This window comes from Capsicum annuum, chromosome 2 (genome assembly GCF_002878395.1).
Source record: "Capsicum annuum cultivar UCD-10X-F1 chromosome 2, UCD10Xv1.1, whole genome shotgun sequence".
NCBI classification, from domain to species: domain Eukaryota; kingdom Viridiplantae; phylum Streptophyta; class Magnoliopsida; order Solanales; family Solanaceae; genus Capsicum; species Capsicum annuum.
Genome location: NC_061112.1, coordinates 134179235 through 134199002, shown reverse-complemented (window position 1 = coordinate 134199002; position 19768 = coordinate 134179235). Strand labels below are relative to the sequence as shown.

The 19768-nt window shown below is 30.5% G+C and overlaps 2 protein-coding genes and 1 long non-coding RNA gene across 3 annotated transcripts; 2 read left to right on the top strand and 1 right to left on the bottom strand.

Moving 5' to 3' along the window:
• Nucleotides 1-2063: 2063 nt before the first annotated feature.
• Nucleotides 2064-3408, top strand: LOC107859591. The gene is made up of 2 exons (XR_001671411.2): nt 2064-2728; nt 2900-3408. It is a non-coding gene; the product is annotated as an uncharacterized LOC107859591 (long non-coding RNA).
• A 571-nt stretch (nt 3409-3979) lies between these two features.
• On the bottom strand, nt 3980-7713 carry LOC107859590 (autophagy-related protein 8C). Its single transcript, XM_016704642.2, has 6 exons — nt 7296-7713; nt 7100-7163; nt 5574-5629; nt 5425-5477; nt 4495-4613; nt 3980-4418 (listed from the first exon to the last, which is right to left on the bottom strand). The coding sequence occupies exons 2-6, from the start codon at nt 7134-7136 to the stop codon at nt 4312-4314; spliced, it is 372 nt and encodes a 123-aa protein (XP_016560128.1). The 5' UTR covers nt 7137-7163; nt 7296-7713; the 3' UTR covers nt 3980-4311.
• Nucleotides 7714-10890: 3177 nt separating this feature from the next.
• LOC124896033 lies at nt 10891-15959 on the top strand. The gene is made up of 3 exons (XM_047407057.1): nt 10891-11064; nt 12574-12667; nt 15497-15959. Exons 1-3 carry the CDS (start codon nt 11024-11026, stop codon nt 15746-15748), a joined length of 387 nt encoding a protein of 128 aa, XP_047263013.1. The 5' UTR covers nt 10891-11023; the 3' UTR covers nt 15749-15959.
• Nucleotides 15960-19768: the final 3809 nt, after the last annotated feature.

Genomic DNA, 19768 nt, shown 5'->3' with positions numbered 1-19768 from the left:
CTCTCAAAATATTTCATCATTCCTTTTCCCCCTATTTTAATTTGTAATAGTGAATCTTTTCAAAACATTTCATAATTTTTTTCCCACCATTTTAATCTACAACAATGAATAATTGATTTAAATAATTGTAATATATTTTTGCTTTTCTTCGAGGGTCTTTAAAAAGATTAAAAAAAATTGAGACTATTTCTTAATTTTACGTCTTATATTTTATTTTTGTTTCGACTATGTTAATCTGTTGGCGTAGTATTTCATGCGCAAAGACGAAGGTCTTGCAATTAATCTGAAACCTCTATATACTAGTTCAACAATACTAATTATATTTGAGATGTCAAAAAAAATTTGTTGCAAAAAAATGTACAAAATCAAAGAAGGGTATTTTTGTAAACAAACATTTCTTTTATAGAAATTATGTAAGATGTATTATTTCTTATACATCAAACCAAACAATGTATAAGAAACAATACATGCATAACTAATACAAGCATAACTAACACAAACATTATTAATACAAACATTATTAATACACTATATTTTGCATTGATCTTATACACTCTACCAAATGACACTTTAGGGACAAAAAAACAACATCGGCATACCCAATATATTTTCAAGTGGGGTCTGGGAAGTGTACGCAGTTCATACAATTACCTCAAAAGTGAGATAGAGAAATTGTTATCAATAGATGCTAGGCTATAAAAATATTCTAGAAAAGATATAATAAAGGAACAAGAAACAATAGGTATCAACACACCATTAGGACAAAAAATAAGCAGTCCCAAAAGGTGTTAATTATGAGATTCGACTTCTATCCATTTCCTCAAGTACACCTTTAAATAAATGAAACTTCTCGTTTAGATTATATTCATTTAACGAAGTTCACTACATCGAGTGACCCTTTTTTAGTGACATGACAAAATGTTTGATTTCACACTCCATCACGCGCATGATGGAGTGATTTTTTGGCCAAATCAGCATTTTTAATGGTTAAAAAATAAAAAAACTTCATTTTCCTTTAATTTTTTCAAAAAAATTCAATTATCCCTCTTCCTATTTAGCTTCCAATCTAAAAAACAAAAATCATTCTATTTCTTCCACTTTATCTATTTATTTCTAGCTCCATGAGTTATAATAAGAGACTTGTTTTGTGCATGTGGGTCTCCTCCAATTGTGAGAATTTCATGGTCGGATGACAATTTCGAACATAGATTCCTCGATTGTATGCATTATGGTGTATGTAGTTATATTGGTTAACGATTTTTAGTCCCTAACGATTTGATTTTCGATTTAATCGATAAGAAAATACTCATAAAATAGAAAAAATAATAACTAACATGAAAAGAAACTGAATCTTAGTTGCAACCAAAATTCTACTTATATATTTATATTTATATATATATATGAGGTGTAAAATAATAATTTAGCATAAACTTATTGGGTAATCGATTTACCCAATAACCCAGTAAAAAATCAAAATCGAATCAATAACCCAATAATTTTTTTTTATAAAATCATTAAAAAATCGTTAACCTGATAACGACAAATCAATAACATCTTTATCGGTTCGATTTTTGTACACCCATAACTTAAATTGCAATTTCTTACTCCATTAATTATAATAAGAAACGTATTTGTGCATTTAATTGGTCTCCTTAAAATCCTAATCGACACACTAATTGAAAATTGCTATGAAACACTAACCGAAAAAAATAATTTCATATTTTTAACACACAAAAAAATATATAATTTTTTCAGATAATAACTTACTTGATTGATGAAAATTCAACCTTTCACTATTTCGGAGTAGAGGAAACAACAACAAACCCAGTGTATTCCCGCCTAGTGGAGTCTGGGGTAGAAGTGGGTTATATTTTAACATAGGATCGATATAAGGGAAGTGAATGGTATTTATCCACTTGGACAGACAGGTAGGCATTTTTCTCCACGTGCACGCGCGTGTTTTACGCGTTGTGGTCCTTCAGCTAAAAGGGTCACGCGACGTACTAAAAGAACAAGTTTGGAAGGTACTTAAGACTAGTTAAAGTTCAAATGTACCATGAATAAAACGCGACAAGTTCAGGGTGTAATTGATACTTCTGTCTTATGAAAAAAATAGGAAGTTTAGAAATGCACTCTTTAATTTTGGCATGCAATATCGATCTCCCGTACAAATTTCGATTACGGGCACGGTACGCAGTTCACATATTTACTTGTGACATCTGTTTTAACCCAATCTCACCTGAATCCAAGACTTTGTTAACTTAGATGTGGAAGCATGAGTGGCAATGGGGTTGGTGAAGAGGACAACAATTTTGTAGCAAGTGCTTGTCATATGAGGAAAAGCCAAAGTATCATTCTTACTTTTGGTTATAGCTAATCCTTCCACTAGTTTCTACTTTTATAAACAACCATTTACAAGTTAGGTAGGTTGGTGATAATTGAGAACCTTTACACCTTCTTTTTAAAGAAGAATAAACTAATAATGTAAACTCCAACAATGTTTTGCTTCAAGACAAAGTAATCTTATGAGTTAGCAAGTCTCTATAAAAGGAACACACAAGTTTAAGAGAGACAGCCTATCACGTTAGATCTCCTCTTCATAGATCCACTAGTTGAGAAACTCCAGTAATTACAAGATCTAATAAGGTAAATTCCTCAACCCCTTCTCTTCTCGGACTTCACTAAATCCACAGGATACTTGCGACCTCCCACCAACAATAGATATCAGGTAACTCTGTCCACCAAGGCTCGGGAGTGTTTTTTTTCATCTTCATTGACCACTTGGGCTACACCCCTGGGCGACCACTTCTATGTTTCCTCTTTATTATTTACCAAATCGTTTTATCTTGATTACAATTTAATTTGGTTAAGATTTTCTTGATTGTTTGGTTGTTGACAGGTCTTATGGCTAGTGATGGACCAAGTTGGGCAGATCAATGGGGTGCAGGAGGGATAGGTGCGATGGATGAAGATGACGGCTATTCTAAGAGCAACAAAGAAAGTGGCAACAACAAGAAAGCCACTGCTTCATCAGGAGGAATTGGCAAGGTGAAAGCAGTGGCAGTGGCTGGTGCACACAAGGTGAAAAATGGTCCTTCCATTTTCATCAAATGGGTTAGGAGCAAATCCCAGAAGAAAAATTCTTCCATTTCATGAAAATAGTGAAAGACTATTTAGTCTTTATCTTGCCTTCTGTAAGAGGATTTCAGATCAAGCATGTCTTGTTTGGGGTTCCAAATGGAAATCATGGATTGTTGTGCTTCGTTGGTATCATTTGTTTAGTGTTGTAAGTTTCAGGTAGTGACTTGTTTCTGGGTGAGTTGAACTTCCATGCACCAATGGTGTAAATATAATGTGTTTAACTAGATTACTTTTACGGTAATTACATGTTAATTTTTAAGACTCGAAGGACTCTGACCTAATTGAGTAACTATTTTGTCCGTTTTAATAGCATATCCCAGTTAATAGCCTTCCTGGCCAAGTATAATTTTTCCTAAAAGTACTTATTTTACAAAGAATGAGGTTTTTGGGCAAGCTTTTGAAAGTGTTTTTTGAGTAAAAAAAATAGTTTTTCATAAGTTAAAAAATTAGTATTAGTTTTTCACTAAAAACACTTTTTATTGATCAAACATTAACAGCTTCCCATTAAAAGTATTTTTTTGATATTGTGCGAAGAAAAAACAAAATTAGGACATACAATTGTGCGAAGGACAATATCCTAATCATAACCAAGTCCAGCTTATCAAACGTTTGGAGTTCTTTTTTGCTCTTTCTTTTTTTTTTTTTTTTGGTAATCATGTTGTTCGAGCCAACCTACACACACCATGACTAATTCCACAGGGATCACATAGTGTTTGTCTCTGCTAGGAACCGAACCTGAAACCTCATAATTCCCTACCCCTCCATTGGCCACTAAGCCACTCCGTTGGGGACAAACACTTGAGTTCTTTACATGATTTAAACCAAAAGGAAGTGAACATCAGCTAATGATAGTTTATTGCTAGCAAGATATGATCTTCGCCATAAGGTCTGGCAAACACCATGCTTAAGCTATAGGCTTTTCTTCCAACAAACAGTAAGTACTAAAGATTACAGAAGAGTCAAATGATGCAGTAATTGTGGTTGGATTCATAAACAAAAGTAAACAACTCCAGAAAGATCAACTTAAATGAAAGGCACTCGGGTTAAGAGATCAAGAGTTGTCATCTGTACATAAAACAGGTTATTCCAAAGAGGACAATAAGTTTGATTTTATATGTCCAATGCAAACCGAGGACTACAGTTAGCTGTCCATGACGAGACCAATTGAGATTAATTTCCAAGCTCAACGAACCCAAATGTATTTTCGCCACTGTATGTCATGTAGAGAAATCCATCTTCATCCTTATTTTCCTCATAGATTGCAGACATCAGAGCAGCTGAAATGAAAGAAGATGTAATTACACAACAATCCTAACAAGTAAACGACCTACACAATCTCTCTACATTGCTTACCTGTTGGAGGCAAAGTGTTCTTCACAAACACAAAGATGGCCTTCTCAGCACCGAGCTTGATCCTCTTCCTCACCACATAAACAAACTGGCCAACAGTCAAATCAGCTGGGACAAGGTATCTGCGTCACCAGTTAAGACAACTGAGCATTACTAGAGCAGCTACAACAATTCAACTTTATCTTCTCACTTGTTAGATCCACACTCAGACAAAATAAAAGCATTGAACGCTTCCGACATTTTGACCAGTAATGAACACTTAATTTCATTTGAACTTCACCTGACTGCACTTAGTTACACGAAACAAACATCCGAATGATCATAGGTTCATTCTCCCCAATTCACTAACTTAAGCTGAGCTTATCAGCCAATTTTAGACACAATTCCATTCTCCGTGGAGAAAAAAGTGAGCCATGTTTTCAAATATTAAGTTACAATAACTTCATGGAAGGACAACACCTTAGTCCAATCAACCTTCGTGGCCAATTCTCCTACTGGTTGTTGGTAGTTGGTATTTAGAACTCCTTTTCCCCACCTAAGATAGTGGTAGGAAAGATGAATATCAACGTACCTTGAGATGCTTGCAAATTTCATAAAGTATAACCACCCCCAATTACCCATGATAATATCCTTGTCTCAAACTAACAGATAAAAACATGAAACACCCAAAACATTCATATTATTAGGAATGCTGAAACCAAAGATTTGATCAAAAACACAGAGACATTCTTGTACCCTGATGTCTACAATAACCACGAAAGGAAACAAGGACGCAAGTTGCATCATGCAACTTGCCTGCAGCACGTGCCAAAACACAATCAATTAATAGGATTCTGTGGATTTTATTACCTTAGGATAAGAGCTCAGAAAAGCACTTGATTCTGAAACTGAACATCAAAAACATCTAGGTAAAAAAGAAAAGTAGCAACTTACTTCTTCTTATCGATATCAGGAACATCACTCTTCTCTGCCTTCTCAACAATCACCTAAAATAGGAAGCAACGTGAATGTCAGAGAGAAGCTAACAAGAGAATCAGGTGCAACTTAATGGCAAGACTTTCTTATGATAACAAGGATCATACCGGAATTCGATCAGGATACTTCTCTCGGATGCGAGAAGATTCTGACTGCCTCCTCTCTATAAACAAAAGCAAATTTTGCAATCATCAGAAATTATACCTTAAATACTAAGCTTTTTTGTTTGATACTTCTAAGGAATGGTGATACACTAAGGAGAAATCTAGAAAAGCTGAAAAGTTAACTTCAAGTGCATAAACTTGTTAGTAAGTAAAAGAGTACATAAATTTTTTGAGCCAAAAGTCGAAAAGTCAACAAAAGAGTGTCATTATTTCTTATTTATAAAGATATGCTTACGTATGGAAAAAACACTAAAAAGCCAACCATGGAAACTCTAACATGATAACATTATGCTGCAAAGTAAGATTGTTACCAAGAGAGCATGCTGAAGAAATTTTTTGGAGACTCAATGCCAAATCACCATACTCAGGTAGATTAAAACAGAATATAAAACAATATAACAGGATCACAGCTTCAATTCTGAGATTTTCTCCAGAGAAGGTTATTAAACTGGAAATCACAGCTTCAACCACTAGATAGTATAAATGTGAATAAAGGGAGATAAACCTCCTATATGCACGCAAAAAGTTCAAGTCTCATTGTTGACTCACCATATACTGGATTTAACCAGTTAACAAAGATACTAAATTGATCAGAATAATTTAATGGGAGATGCAATTAAAAGTGACAAATGAATGTGTCAATTAAGTAAGAGTCTATCAAGTTTCAAAAATTGGGTAAAAGTGACAAGTTTTTTTCAGTTTTTTTTTTGCACTTTTAACCCAACAACGGTAAAAGTTGTTTTAACAACTATAGAAGTTGTCTCGACAATTATGGAAGTTGTTCAACAAATGTGCCAAGTTGTTCGACAACTATGTAAAGTTGTTAATCAATTGAATAGTTGTTGGGACAACTAACGCAGTTGTTTCAGGGACTTCACCCTTTCTAACTTAATATTAATAATATTGCAAGACCCACTCGTCCCTTTTAATTAATGGAGACTTGAGAGGCATTCTCAAGTCATTTTTCCTAATTTAATAGCATCGAACAACTTAATGCATAACAAACACCAGAAACCCTACACTGTATGTCTTTGGCCATGAAAATTTTCAACCTTTTCTAGAGTTGAACTACGGAAAACACATTTGGCCATTAAATTTAAGAAAATTGGGAATTCAACTTCCATAATTTTTCAAGAATTTGGAAGACAAGAAAAAGCTGTTTCACTCCAAATCAGTCACAAAAATTCAAAAAACAACTCCAATTTATATTCATGGCCGAGCACAACTTCACTTTTCTAATATCCTTTTACAGTACGAAATTAAAAACTACTTCTTTCAAATTTCACAAAGAAACATGGCCAAGCGCTCACCAAGTTTTTCAGCATGATTGAAACACCAAACACATGAACTATGATCATCAAACATCAAGAAACCCATACACAAAGACACATACGCACAATTAAACACCTTGTAGTGTAACAATTGAAAAAAAAAAAAAACTGAATCAGGAAAAAAAAAAAAAAAGTTACCCAAAGGGTGTTCAAGCTTGAACGAATTTTTAGCCATGATAAAGACTCAAACTTTGATCTCCACCTGCAAATTTCATACAACTAAACAACATCAAAATCCAAGAAACCCCTTTCACACCCACAAAAGAACTACACACAATTTTATATTTTCTTGCACAAAATTCAATTAACGCAAAAGGGTATCTTTAAAACTTACCAAAAGAGAAGAAAATCAATGAATTATTGAAGGGGTTGCGATCAATTTACAAAAAAAATATTGGCGCTTTGAGTAAACAAGAAAGATAATTATGAACAATTGTTAACTATTTAAAGGGAGAAGTAGAAAGGGTATTTTCTTGGAAAAAGGAAAACTGTTTTAGTTTTTTTCCTACGAAGTTTGGATTAACAAGGAAACTCCAATCTACGAGTATTTTGTTTCGCTTCGTACTCTTGTCGTTCGGTGAGAATTTCTCGGAGTAATGGTACGATGTCGTTTTACTTGTCTTTATATGAAACGACAGCGTTTTAGATTCATTGCCTTTTTGAGTGAGGATATGGTTATGGGGGTACCTAACCTATTCGAATTGCAATTCCTACTTATAAAGTCCACTGTCCAAGTAAGAATATATAAATTATAGTACTACAATTCAAATAAATTCATTCATATTCATGTTAGAAATGAGTAATTCTAGACTTTTATCATATGGTTATGATAATGATAATAAGGGTAAGACCTGTGTATTTATTTTTTTGAATTTCATATGTGAAATTATATTTGACTTTAGTCTTTTCAGATTTTGCTTATTACGTATATTATTGTAGTGACAAGAGGTTACTTGTTTCAATCTATTTATTAAGTATTTTGTCGTGTCTATTTAATTTGATCTTAAATATATAGCTCCTTAGTTAAATGGCAATTTGGTGGTCATATATTCATTTAGGCCTAAAAATATATGTTCAAAATTTCAAATCAAACTTTTCAAGTTGACAAGTTCAATTCAACCCGTCATGCTTAACCCAAAAAAAAAAATAGAGTAAAGAGACAAATAGACAATCAATGATTTTGAAGTTATAATATAAGCAATTTTACTTGTAAAATATTTTTTGGGCGATGACAACTAATTCGATATTTTGGATGGCACACACAGAAGATTGTGGAAGGCTAAACATATATGGAGGAAGCTGAAATTCAAAAACATGATCTAATAATGCAACTAAACAATTTCTCCATTAAGAAAATGCATCTCAAGCTAAGAGTAAAAAATTTCCAAATGTGCTTAAATGAAGGAGACTAGGATGTAATAATTATGGCTCACTAAGATTAGGATTAGCAACATATGATAGAACACTATATACAAGAGACAAGCTAACCAATTGGGAAATGTTGAATACTGATGCTAGGGAGCTATGGAGCAGATGATCAAGGTAATATTCTAAAGCTAGCTACACGTCAATAAGTAATTAAATTATATTTCTATAAATATAATAATTTATGTTAGTAGAAAAAATTATTAGGTGGACAAGCATTTGTATTCACACGTGATTGGAAAAAAAGTAATAAAAATATGAGCGGTTAGTTTCATACTCGATCGAACTGGTGATCTATAGGTCACAACTCACAAGGAAATAATTCTTGGGTGAATCTCCGTAGTCAATTTTTCATAGAAGGTAACATCGATGTCTTGATATTATTATTATTTTATAAAATTCATGAACTTCCATAAGTTGATCCTTCAATAGCTCACGTTCATGATTTCACAGTTCAAACTCGAAACTTATGAATTCTATGAAGGTAACCCTGTGGTTGCTCCAAAATTTCTTTCGATCTTTGTTGTTAGAACATGAATGAAATTCATTCAACATAGAAAATACCCTAGAAACTTTTAGCTTCCATTTTTCTGGCTCTTGGCGACGAGTAAAGTCCAACCAAACAAAAAAGGAAAAAGAAAAACTAGTACTCCATATAGAAAATAATAAAGGAGTAAAAGGTCATGGAAGGTACTAACTACTATATACATTAAAGGTAATTATTAATTCTTTGGCTATTAGTCTAAAATAACTTGACAATGAATTAATAATATATAATAACAACTTATTAAACCATCAATATAATTGAATTTTTTCCCTCTAGTTATTTGTTATAGTACTAGTTAGTTGAGTCCTCATGTAGCTGCCTAGCTTGAATTCATTATAATGCACATCAACTAGAAATGACGGACATTAATTGGACTTATAACCACCAACATCACCATATATATATCGACAGGTGCATTGCATCGATCGAGAGATTGAAATCTCTTCGCCCTTAATAAAAAAGCATCACCTTCAAATTCGCAAATTATGAATAACGCTTGAGACGGTGTTAGAAAGATTGAATTCCCTTTGTCCTTAATCGAAAATCTTGAACTTGGAAATGGAAAACTCTTCGGTAAAAAAAATATTCTTTACACTCCTAAGTAGTTCTATCGAGCTCAATTTGAATTAATAAAACCAATAAATTTTGCATATGACCACATTATTAAACCTACCCCTCTCCCCACAGAAAAAAAAAAAAAAACGAAGAAGAGGGCAGCAATGTCAACTTGCATTTCCACTGTGGTTATGCAGAGCAAGGGACACAGTACAAATTAAATTGGTCATGGATTTGTCATTTGAGCATTCAATACTTTTCTTCTATGAAAGGAGAGGCAAAATGCTGTTCAGAGTTTTCACGTGAAAACCCTCATTTAAAGGTAAAATCTCTTTAATTCTTCATTTATGGCCAATACTAGTACATCAAAAATTGACCTCTCTATGTGCAATATGCCATACTAAGAAAACAGATTCTTCTTTTAAAAAATAAAATAAAAAATAGTTCAATAAAAGCTACTACAAAGGACAAAACCATAACGAAGTTTGTTTAGTAGAAATGAAATTAAACATTTGCCACTTATGACTCAAGTTTATAGGATTCACCTTTATCCAAGTACTTAAATAGTTTTTTTTTTTTTCCCTTCTTTTTGCAATTGTTTTTGCACTATAATATTCTGTTTTTGCTCTCATCACACAGGTCACCATGTATATATAGACCAACAATAGCAAGAGAAATTCAGATACTCAAGTAATTAATAACAACCCCCAAAGTGAGCTAGCTGGAAGTTTGAAATTCAAAAAGAAAAAGAAGAAAAATTAGTAGGTGTCATTGTATTGATTCTTGAAATGCCATTTTTCTAATTTTATTGAAGTATAATAAATGCATATGAAAAAGGTTACAGAATTGCTTCAGTGAGCTTTTTCATCGTTTCCTAGCTTTAGGGTAAATATACCAACCTTCTTTTTCTTGTTGGGTTGTTGGCAATATTCAATGCCTCTTCCTCCCATCTTCCCTTTAGTCATATCCCATATTTCCCCACCTCACACCACCTGTGTTGCTCACCCTCTTAAAATAGTACTATTGTGCTCGTGTCACATCATCATTAAATATAATACAATAACTATTTTTGAAAGATTTAACACATATTTAAAAATCTAAGTTATTGATATAGCTCAATTATATTGGCGAATGTATTCCTAAAGCAATAAGGTTATTTGAATTTAATATTTTTTATTTGTATATGTGTGTTGAAAATATGCATGTACACCGTAGCAAAGTTTTGACTAATCGAAGTAAAATATAAAAAAGTAAACATACGAAGAAGCTGTAAGACGATTCAAACATATAATATATATTTATTTATAAGGGTACATTTAGAGAGAGACATATACTATAGAAGGACCATAGTATATAAGAGGGCATAATATTCTTGATTACAACTAAGATATGCCAACTACTTCCCTACCACACTATATTTACTATGTATCCTCAAGAGATTTCCTATTTGTCTATCTATATTTTCCCCCCATCCTTTTCAGTTTCCCTTCTTCCCCTCAGGCTGTTTAATTATTAAAATCTGCTGCCTATTATTCATGCGTGTGTGCAAAAAAAAATTCTTTGCTTGGATATCATGGTAAGATTTTGAATTTAGTTCTTTTAGATATATATTTGAAAATACGTATATATACGAGATATTGGTGCAGTTCAATCAGAAAATCGAATTCTTTCTATTTAGAACTTTGTTATTTGATTGAGCCGTGCCAATATCACGTATTACACTATTTCACTTGCTCCGCACCCTTGTTGGGTATCAATTTGTTTCTTTTTCTTGATTTTATTTAATTGTTTTTCCATTCTCTCTCTAGTTTCTTGATTTTAATTGTTATATATATATATCTGTTGAAATATCCTAGAAATTTTTCTTGAGAGTGACTTTTTATTTTTTAGATCAATGGATTCATGTATATATTCTTGTAGCCAAAAAAAAAAGGTTTCATTTGTATTTTCGCCGTGACAAGTAAGATGGTATACTAGAATGTCGTTTCTTCATCATATACTATACAATTACAATGCTGTAATTTATTGAAACAAAGATATGTTGATATAACTAATTACAAGTATTATGTAGTAGGTATAAATGAAAGTGGCTAGGGCAAAAAAGATGGGTGTTGTTGGAATTAAATGGTTATATTGGAGCTAAAAAGGTTGCCTGCTTTTGGCCAAAGAAGTAGGTGAAAGATTTATTATGATTATATGTTTACTTGACCTCATTATTAATTAAAATCATTTGTCAAAGTTCCAATGTATAAGCGTAGTGAGTACTAACTTTAATATATATAATTGAAAATGCAATGAAGAAAAACTTTTGGAACATGCAGTTTTAATTCTATGATCAAGAATTACTGCCTTTGATCATTGATTTTAGCTTATAATGACAAAAATGGGATGCTTATTATAGATTTATAACCCTATCACTCTTACGGCAGCTGAATAATAAATTTATATATATATATATATATATATATATATTAAAATCTCTGTCTTTAACTTTTTGAGGTATGAATTTGTTACTAATTTATTTATAAACGTTTTAATATTTTCTGAAACATTACTGGATTCAGATAATATATAAAACCTAATTCGAGAACTGGACAACTTGATATTGATTAATTTTATTTTTTTTGGATATTTCAATATAATTATTTCAATGCTCGAAACCTGAGAAAAGTTCATTAGTACTAAATTGGGTTTAATATCAAGTTCATTACTAGATGTCTAGATCTACACTTAGTGAAAAGAAAAAGAAAAAAATCGGCTCAAGAATAAAGTTTTTTGCAATAATCTACTAATTTGGGTTTTCTTAAAAGATTAATAAGTGTAAGTTTTTCGTTCTGCTTGAATTGTTGTTTAAGTTAAAAAAATTTAAAAGTTCATCTATGCTCAAGTAAGACTTACTATAGGTTAAAAAAAAAAAATAGTGTGCGTGCAGTAATATGCTAAGTAGGCATTTGAATATAAATCTGGTGATATTTGATAAGAATGTGTATTTCAAGTTAAGTTGAAAAAGATATTTGTATATTAAATTTATACTTAGACATGCATTTTATTTCAAAATGTTAAAACTTTTTTGACTTACAAGCAGTGATTGCTACACCTGCCAAGGTTTCGAACCCGGGTTGTTGACGCGAAAATGCACATTCTTGACCACTGGACTATGCTTCTCTAGCTTGTCAAAGGTGTGCAACAACATGTATATAACCATAAATATCCATATTTAATCTATATACTCGAAAAAAAATTTCAACGAAGGATGTTCATCTGACCACCCTTCGTTGGCTGTGGCTCCGCCACTGCTTACAAGAATTTATTTTGGTCGTGATACTAGAAAATGAAATTTTAAAATGACACTTTAAATATTTACAAAGTCTAATGATATTAATATTATAAAATTTTACTACAATTGCTTGTTTTTTATCAAGACACTTATCATTGAGTTTTTCACGGAACAAGTAGGTAAAAACAATTCTTAGTTGTTAGTATAAAAACACAAAGCAAACAATTTAGCAAAGTGGATCTCAACAATTTATTATAGGGACAGCTACACTTGGGTTAGGGGTTCATCTGAATCCTTTATGACGAAGTTTGTTTGTTCACTTATGAACTCCTTAGTGAAAATTCCGACTTTGTCATTGACAATAAAATGAATGTGGAGCCTATTCTTAATGCTTCTAAATAGAAAAAAATCTCATTTATTAATTATTTTACTCTCTCTTCGTATTAATATACATAACATAGCCAACATATACATAGTATATTCTGTGTATATGTTGAGATTTTTGTAATATGTTTAGAAAATTAGAATTTTTTGTAATATTGAAAACATAAGTTGTGTATTTGTGTAATTTTCAGTTAAGAAAAGTATAAGGGTGAAAGAAAGTAAAAGTTATGTATATCCAAACGGGCTCTCTGATAAGTTAATACAGTGAGTCCACTTTGCAAAATATGAATTAAGCCCAAACAAACTCGGGTATAGTTGAGCCCATCTGATCAAATTTGATTTTCTCATATTTTATTTAGAAAAGTATGAATCATGCTGGCTTAATATAGCTATTTTTAAAAATTAAATTGAAGAAAGAAGGTGTTATGACATGAAGGTTAAATAATACTCCCTCCGTTCCATTTTATCCGTCCCAAATTTCTTAATCTGATGTCCTTTTTAACTTATCAAGACAAGGCAGTTTTTTTTTCCATATTTTATCCTTTGCGTTAATTATTTTTTATTTAAATTAAAATGTAAACATCATTTAATAGGGGTACTATGGTAAACTAGCTATGTTATTTATTATTTTTCTTAATATTTGTGTCATCCCAATTTGGAACAAGTAAAATGGGACGGAGAGAGTACTAAGGTTTTGCTGGTCTCTAGAGTTCCGAAGGCTTAATTAATAATGGCATTTCATTTAAGTTTCGTGGTGAAATGAATATGATCTTTTATTTTATTTAAAAAAATTAATTTGAATTTTGAAGACATAAATAATTCAGCGTGACTTTTAAAAATAGTTAAATTTTGAGGTTTCAACTTTTATAAGCAAACTGTAGACCAAATGTTATTTTTTCTTATAGGTGCTAAAAAATAATTTGGGAATTTTGTGTGCTACCTTTTTAATGAGATTTACAAAAGTCAAATTCAAATCCCAAAATACATATCAGCATAGATTAAGAAATTTAAAAAGTTCAAATTACATCAAGTAAAAGGATATTATAACATGTATATATAAACCCTGAGAGAATTTTATGGGATGGGATAAATAATGGGAAAATTTTAAAAATAGCAACTATAGAGTCTTAATTGTAACTTTTCTAGCAACAGTTTTAAAATTACAAAAAATAGCAATATGTATTTTGTATTTGAGTAAACTGTTGCTAGTTAAATACATATACAACAGAATATTATGTTACTAATATAACGCAAATCAGTTTCAGTTTAAAATGGAAAAAACGGTTTCATAATTTATGGCATGATTAATTAACAGATTCGCTTACCTTTTAAAACTCTTTTTTTACATCAATGTTAAATTACAACAATTAATTCAAATTCAAAAATATTTTCAATAATCAGAAACTAAAATCAAAATCCAAAATACAGATTCAAATTAAAAAAAGTAAATCTAATTAGTTAAAGATAAATAAGGAATGAAATTGTTCCCTGATTTATGCCACATTTAATTAAACAGATTCCTTTATCTTATATGACTCTTTTATTTTTACCTCAACCGTTAATTTATATCAACATAATTCAAATTCAAATAACAATTTTCATAAACAGCAAATCAAAGCTAATTCAAATGATAAAGTGCTTCCAATATTTTTGATGATCTTCTAAAATTTTGAAGAAAATATTGAAAATACAACTCTTCAATTATAGGTATTGATAAACAAACTTGATTATGTTTGTGAATTTCATTTTAAAAAAAATCACGAGAATTGCTGAAAAACTTGCAACAAAGCTGCGTAATAGTCGTAGAATTTCAAAATTTGAGATTGTATATGAATTCTATCAGTTCTCAAAAAAATGGTTTGAGCGAATTATTTCTTTCAAATTTAAAGTTATTCATGTCGTTATTTAATCTGAAATTTGAAATACAGTTGTTATACGATAAATTTGAATTTTAGTCGATGATAACTAGCATTAAAAAAAATGTTCATGTTTATTGGAATTCGTTTTGCATTTTTGTATATACGAAATTGTTATTTTTAAAGTACGTATTTTAACAACTATATGTATTTGACTTTATATATTTTAACAGTTATATGTATTTATAATATACATATGCAGTCTATTTATGTGTTCACTGTCTGTTTCAAATGTTTCCAGGTATATGTATTTATATTATACATATGCAGTAATTTATATGTTGTAATGAAAATACATATGCATATCATAAATATACATATTAAGACTTGTAATATACATATGTTGCTTCAGAATAAATACATTTGATAAACTGGAATGATTTGAATTGTCAATTATTTTTTTTAAATTATTCTTGTATTAATAATTTCAGGTTATACCAGCCTCAGAGTATATTTATACAATCCATGACATGGATAAACATTTTATTGTTTGTCTTAAGAAAAAAAAATGTTCTTGCCATGCATTTCAATTGGACGAGATACTGTGTGTGCATGTTTGTGCAGTACTTGATAGCAAGAGTTTTCAAAAGGGTCCATATTGCTATTATCTATACAAGCTAAAAATTGTGTTAAGAACGTATGATCTTCCCATTTACCCTCTACAACACAAAATGAGTGGATAATTCCACAGGAGATATTGGAGGAGATAGTTTTGCCCTCAAAATACAAGAGATCCCCTGGGAGACCTGCAAAGAAGAATCGTGAAAAATTAAGAAGAGATATGTCAGAAAAAAAATAAAAATTATTGTAGTTCATTCATAATAGACGTTCATGTAGAAAATATAATAAATGATAAGTTTATTGATGTATTCAGTCAAAAAATAACTGCTTCATTTTTTCACTGATTATTATATCATTCTAAATTTTGATAATTTTTTTAATGTTATTGAACTTTTTGTAGTTAAATTGTTGCAAGTGCTGTCATTTAGAATATAGTATACAAGACGTGTAACATCATTTATTTATATTTAATGAACTATACGTTACACAAGTCAAATTTTTAATCTAAAAAAAATACATATGAGAATCTAATAAAAACCTATGCCAATCTATAAAAAATAAGAATAAGTTAACATACATTTATGAAATAAATAAAATTAATTAAGAATACATATAATGCCTTATCAATTACATAACAAAAACTTTAAATACATTTTTTTTTAAAAAAAAAAACATATACATCAATCATACTTTAATATGCATTATTCATAGATATATATACATATATGAAAAAAATCTATGAATAACTCATAAATACATATGCATATGTGGTAAAATACATATGTATTAAACTGGACAAATACACATGCATATGCATGACCAAAAAAGTATATATCCAGACAAATATATATATATATATATATATATATATATATATATATATATATATATATATATGTCACACCCCTTTTTCGCTCGAGAGCCAAGTCGAAGAGTTTTTCCAATTAAAGTGACGATATTGAATAGGGATTAAATTATTTACATAGTCGCAACTTGGAATTGAGTTTTGGTGTTCCAAGTCACCTTTTTTGAATCTCTAATCAAAAGGAAATGACTCTTATTTGGTCTACGAAAACAGAAAATGGGTAAGAAATTTTGTTGATCGAGGGGAAGGTGTGAGGCACCCCTCGAGTCCCGTGGTTCTAGCACGGTCGCTTTTATTGACTTATCTTGACTTAAATTATTTTAATAAATTGTGTTAAGACCTAAATTTGCTCATTTTTATTATACCAAAAACTAGTCTATTATCTTATATTAAAATAAATCGGTAAAAATTAACTTTAGAAAAATATTTGTTAAGGTGCATTATTGCATCCTTAAATTTTAAAATGTCTCGGAAAGATGCGTATGCCGCATTCTTAATTTGAGACGATTATCTTAAAATTTACCTAGCACCAAAGAACTTGCTTACTTAAAATATCATCTAACTTTAAAAGTAAGTTTAAACAAAATTCATTTGAGATGATTAACTAATTTAATAAATAATTATTAAAATTTATTAATAACAATGAAAAGTTAAATGAATAAAATAAATAATAATAAAGAATATATGAATATGACATTACACAAAAGTTGACCCTTCTTTTATAAGTATGTATGTAATTATATTTTAAAATATTCTTAGCAAATGTTTTAAAGGAAACACAACTTTAACATATAAAAGAAAAAATTATTTATACCAACTACATTTATTATACCCACGTTCTTAAAGAGAACAAAAAAAAATAAAATTCTAACTAGTGACGACGAAGATAAATCAAGTGACGATGGTTGTTCATCAAAACCTACTGGCCGGTGATTAACTCTGGCCAGGCGCGGCGGTGATTGAGTTCATCGATCGAAAGCGGTTTGACTTAGTTGCTATTGATTATTTGGGCTTATTTTCTGGTGATTCTCCACCGAATCTGGAGCATAAGTGATCGATTAGTGCAGCGGGGAAAGGGGAACGGTGGAGACGGGTCAGACGGGTTGGTTACCGGTTAGTTTCACAGATGATGTTGATGACGGAAAAGGGAAAAAATGAGGCTGCGGGGAAGGGAGTCACTGGTTAGGCAACGAGAAAGAGGCGAAGGAAGAGGGTGATGCTAGCGGGTATTTTTCCGGCAGTGATTGATCTAGTATGTTTTCGACGGATCTTTAATAGAATTGACCATATGGGTCGGATTTTGGTGATTTAATGATGGTTAGTGATTAATTCCGGTGAAGAATGATCAATTCTGGTGAAAAACTCATCGAAAAATTCAATATCCGTTCGGTTTGGATTTTTCATTCACTGATTTCCTCTACTTTCTTATTCCTTATTCTTAATTATTTTTCTATCGATTTGTATACGTGAGAAATTGTGAATATGTACATGAAACAGTAAAGATGTAAAATCTGTGTAATGTGTATGAATATATGTATACAATATATAATCAAACTGTGATTATTTTAATTGACATGATATGACTGCATGTATATGAAACTATCTCCATGTACAGATATATTCAGTATCATAATTACATAACACATAATGACAAAAATTTATCAATTATTCAATTACATATATTAAAAATGCAGAAAAATTATTTGAACATTTTTATTTATACTTTTACACAATGAAATTTATATATAAATGATTTAGATTCGAATAAAAACCTGTAATTGATTCGAACAAAGTATTGAAGCAAGATATAATCGTCAACCGGAAACTTGAACACAATCTCAATTTTCACTTCACACTTTTTCTCTTCTTTTTGTTTTTAAAACTTATTCTAATATTGGATGATGAAGTACGTAAAATCCTCTCTTATTTTTTATTTTTGATTTTTCTCTCTGACTTCTTTTTCCTCTTTGGTTTTCTTTCTGTCTGATGATGAATCTTTTTTTTTTTTGCCTGAAAAGTACGTTGTTTTTCTCTGAATTTTTCTTTTTACTTTCTGATTTTTTTTTGTACAATAAAAATAGTAATAATAATAAATACAATTATAATAATTAATTAATTTTATATTTAACAAAAATATAATAACAATTTATAAATAGATAAAAACAAATATAATAAAACAATATTAAAACTATTAACTTATTTATTAAAATTTATAAAAGAAAACATATATATTTTTAATTTTATATTATTTAAAATTAAAATAAAAATAAAAATAGAAATATATAAATAAGATAAAATAAAATAAATAAATAAATAAATAAATAAATAAAAAATAATTAAAATTAATAATCAAAATAATATATAAGTAAATATAAATATTTAAAATTGACAGAAGATAAAAAATCACGTGTCTACATTTTTACCCCTCTTTGTGTGAAATTTCGAATAATTTTCATACAAAGAAGTAGATAAGATATGATTTTTGACTCTCCAATTATTTGAAAGGTAAAAATAAAAATAAAAATAAAAATAAAAATAAAAATAAAAATATGACCGAGTCCTGTTTTTGGACATCCTACCTATCCCGGGTTATAAGGGAATCAGGTCACGAGTAGTTCAAAGGTAACATGATGAGAGAAAGATTGAGACGTGAAGTGAGACTCCGTCGAGTTTTCGGTTGACGAATTCTTCTTTTTTTACATTCAACTGACTAATAAAAATCAAAAATGAAAAATACAAGTAAAAATTACAATATCTGGAATCTTGATTCAAGCCTTGGCGACTTGAATTTGAAAATTAACCCTATTCTTCAGGCGGACTTCTGGACTTTCTTTTTCTTCACCCTGTTCTTTAGGAGGGCTCCTGGACTTCAATTTCTTCACCCTATTCTTCAGGTGGGCTCATGGACTTACAATTTCTTCACCCTGTTCTTCAGGCGGGCTCCTGAGCTTACAACTTCTTCACCCTGTTCTTCAGGCGGGCTCCTGAACTTCTTTTTTCTTCACCCTGTTCTTCAGGCGGGCTCCTGGACTCAAAGCAAATAGTGAAATAGAAAAATAACATCCCATTCTTCAGGAGGGTCCTGAGCATAAAAATAAATTCCCATTCTTCAGAAGGGTCCTATGGAGGGTTTTGTCCTATTCTTTAGGAGGATCCTGAACATAAAAATAAATTCTCATTCTTCAGGATGGTCCTGAGCATAAAATAAATTTTCATTCTTCAGGAGGGTCCTGTCCTATTCTTCAGGAGGGTCCTCACAAAGAATAAAGTTTATCAT

What these genes read in the sequence shown, in the direction of transcription:
- LOC107859590 (XM_016704642.2), bottom strand. Translation starts at nt 7,136, where the DNA reads ATGGCTAAAAATTCGTTCAAGCTTGAACACCCTTTGG. An exon ending in AGTATCCTGATCGAATTCCG is followed by an intron (nt 5,478 to 5,573) that starts GTATGATCCTTG and finishes TTCCTATTTTAG; the next exon opens with GTGATTGTTGAGAAGGCAGA. An exon ending in GAACACTTTGCCTCCAACAG is followed by an intron (nt 4,419 to 4,494) that starts GTAAGCAATGTA and finishes CTTTCATTTCAG; the next exon opens with CTGCTCTGATGTCTGCAATC.
- LOC124896033 (XM_047407057.1), top strand. Translation starts at nt 11,024, where the DNA reads ATGCGTGTGTGCAAAAAAAAATTCTTTGCTTGGATATCATG. An exon ending in TTCTTTGCTTGGATATCATG is followed by an intron (nt 11,065 to 12,573) that starts GTAAGATTTTGA and finishes ACTTACAAGCAG; the next exon opens with TGATTGCTACACCTGCCAAG. An exon ending in GCTTCTCTAGCTTGTCAAAG is followed by an intron (nt 12,668 to 15,496) that starts GTGTGCAACAAC and finishes TAATAATTTCAG; the next exon opens with GTTATACCAGCCTCAGAGTA.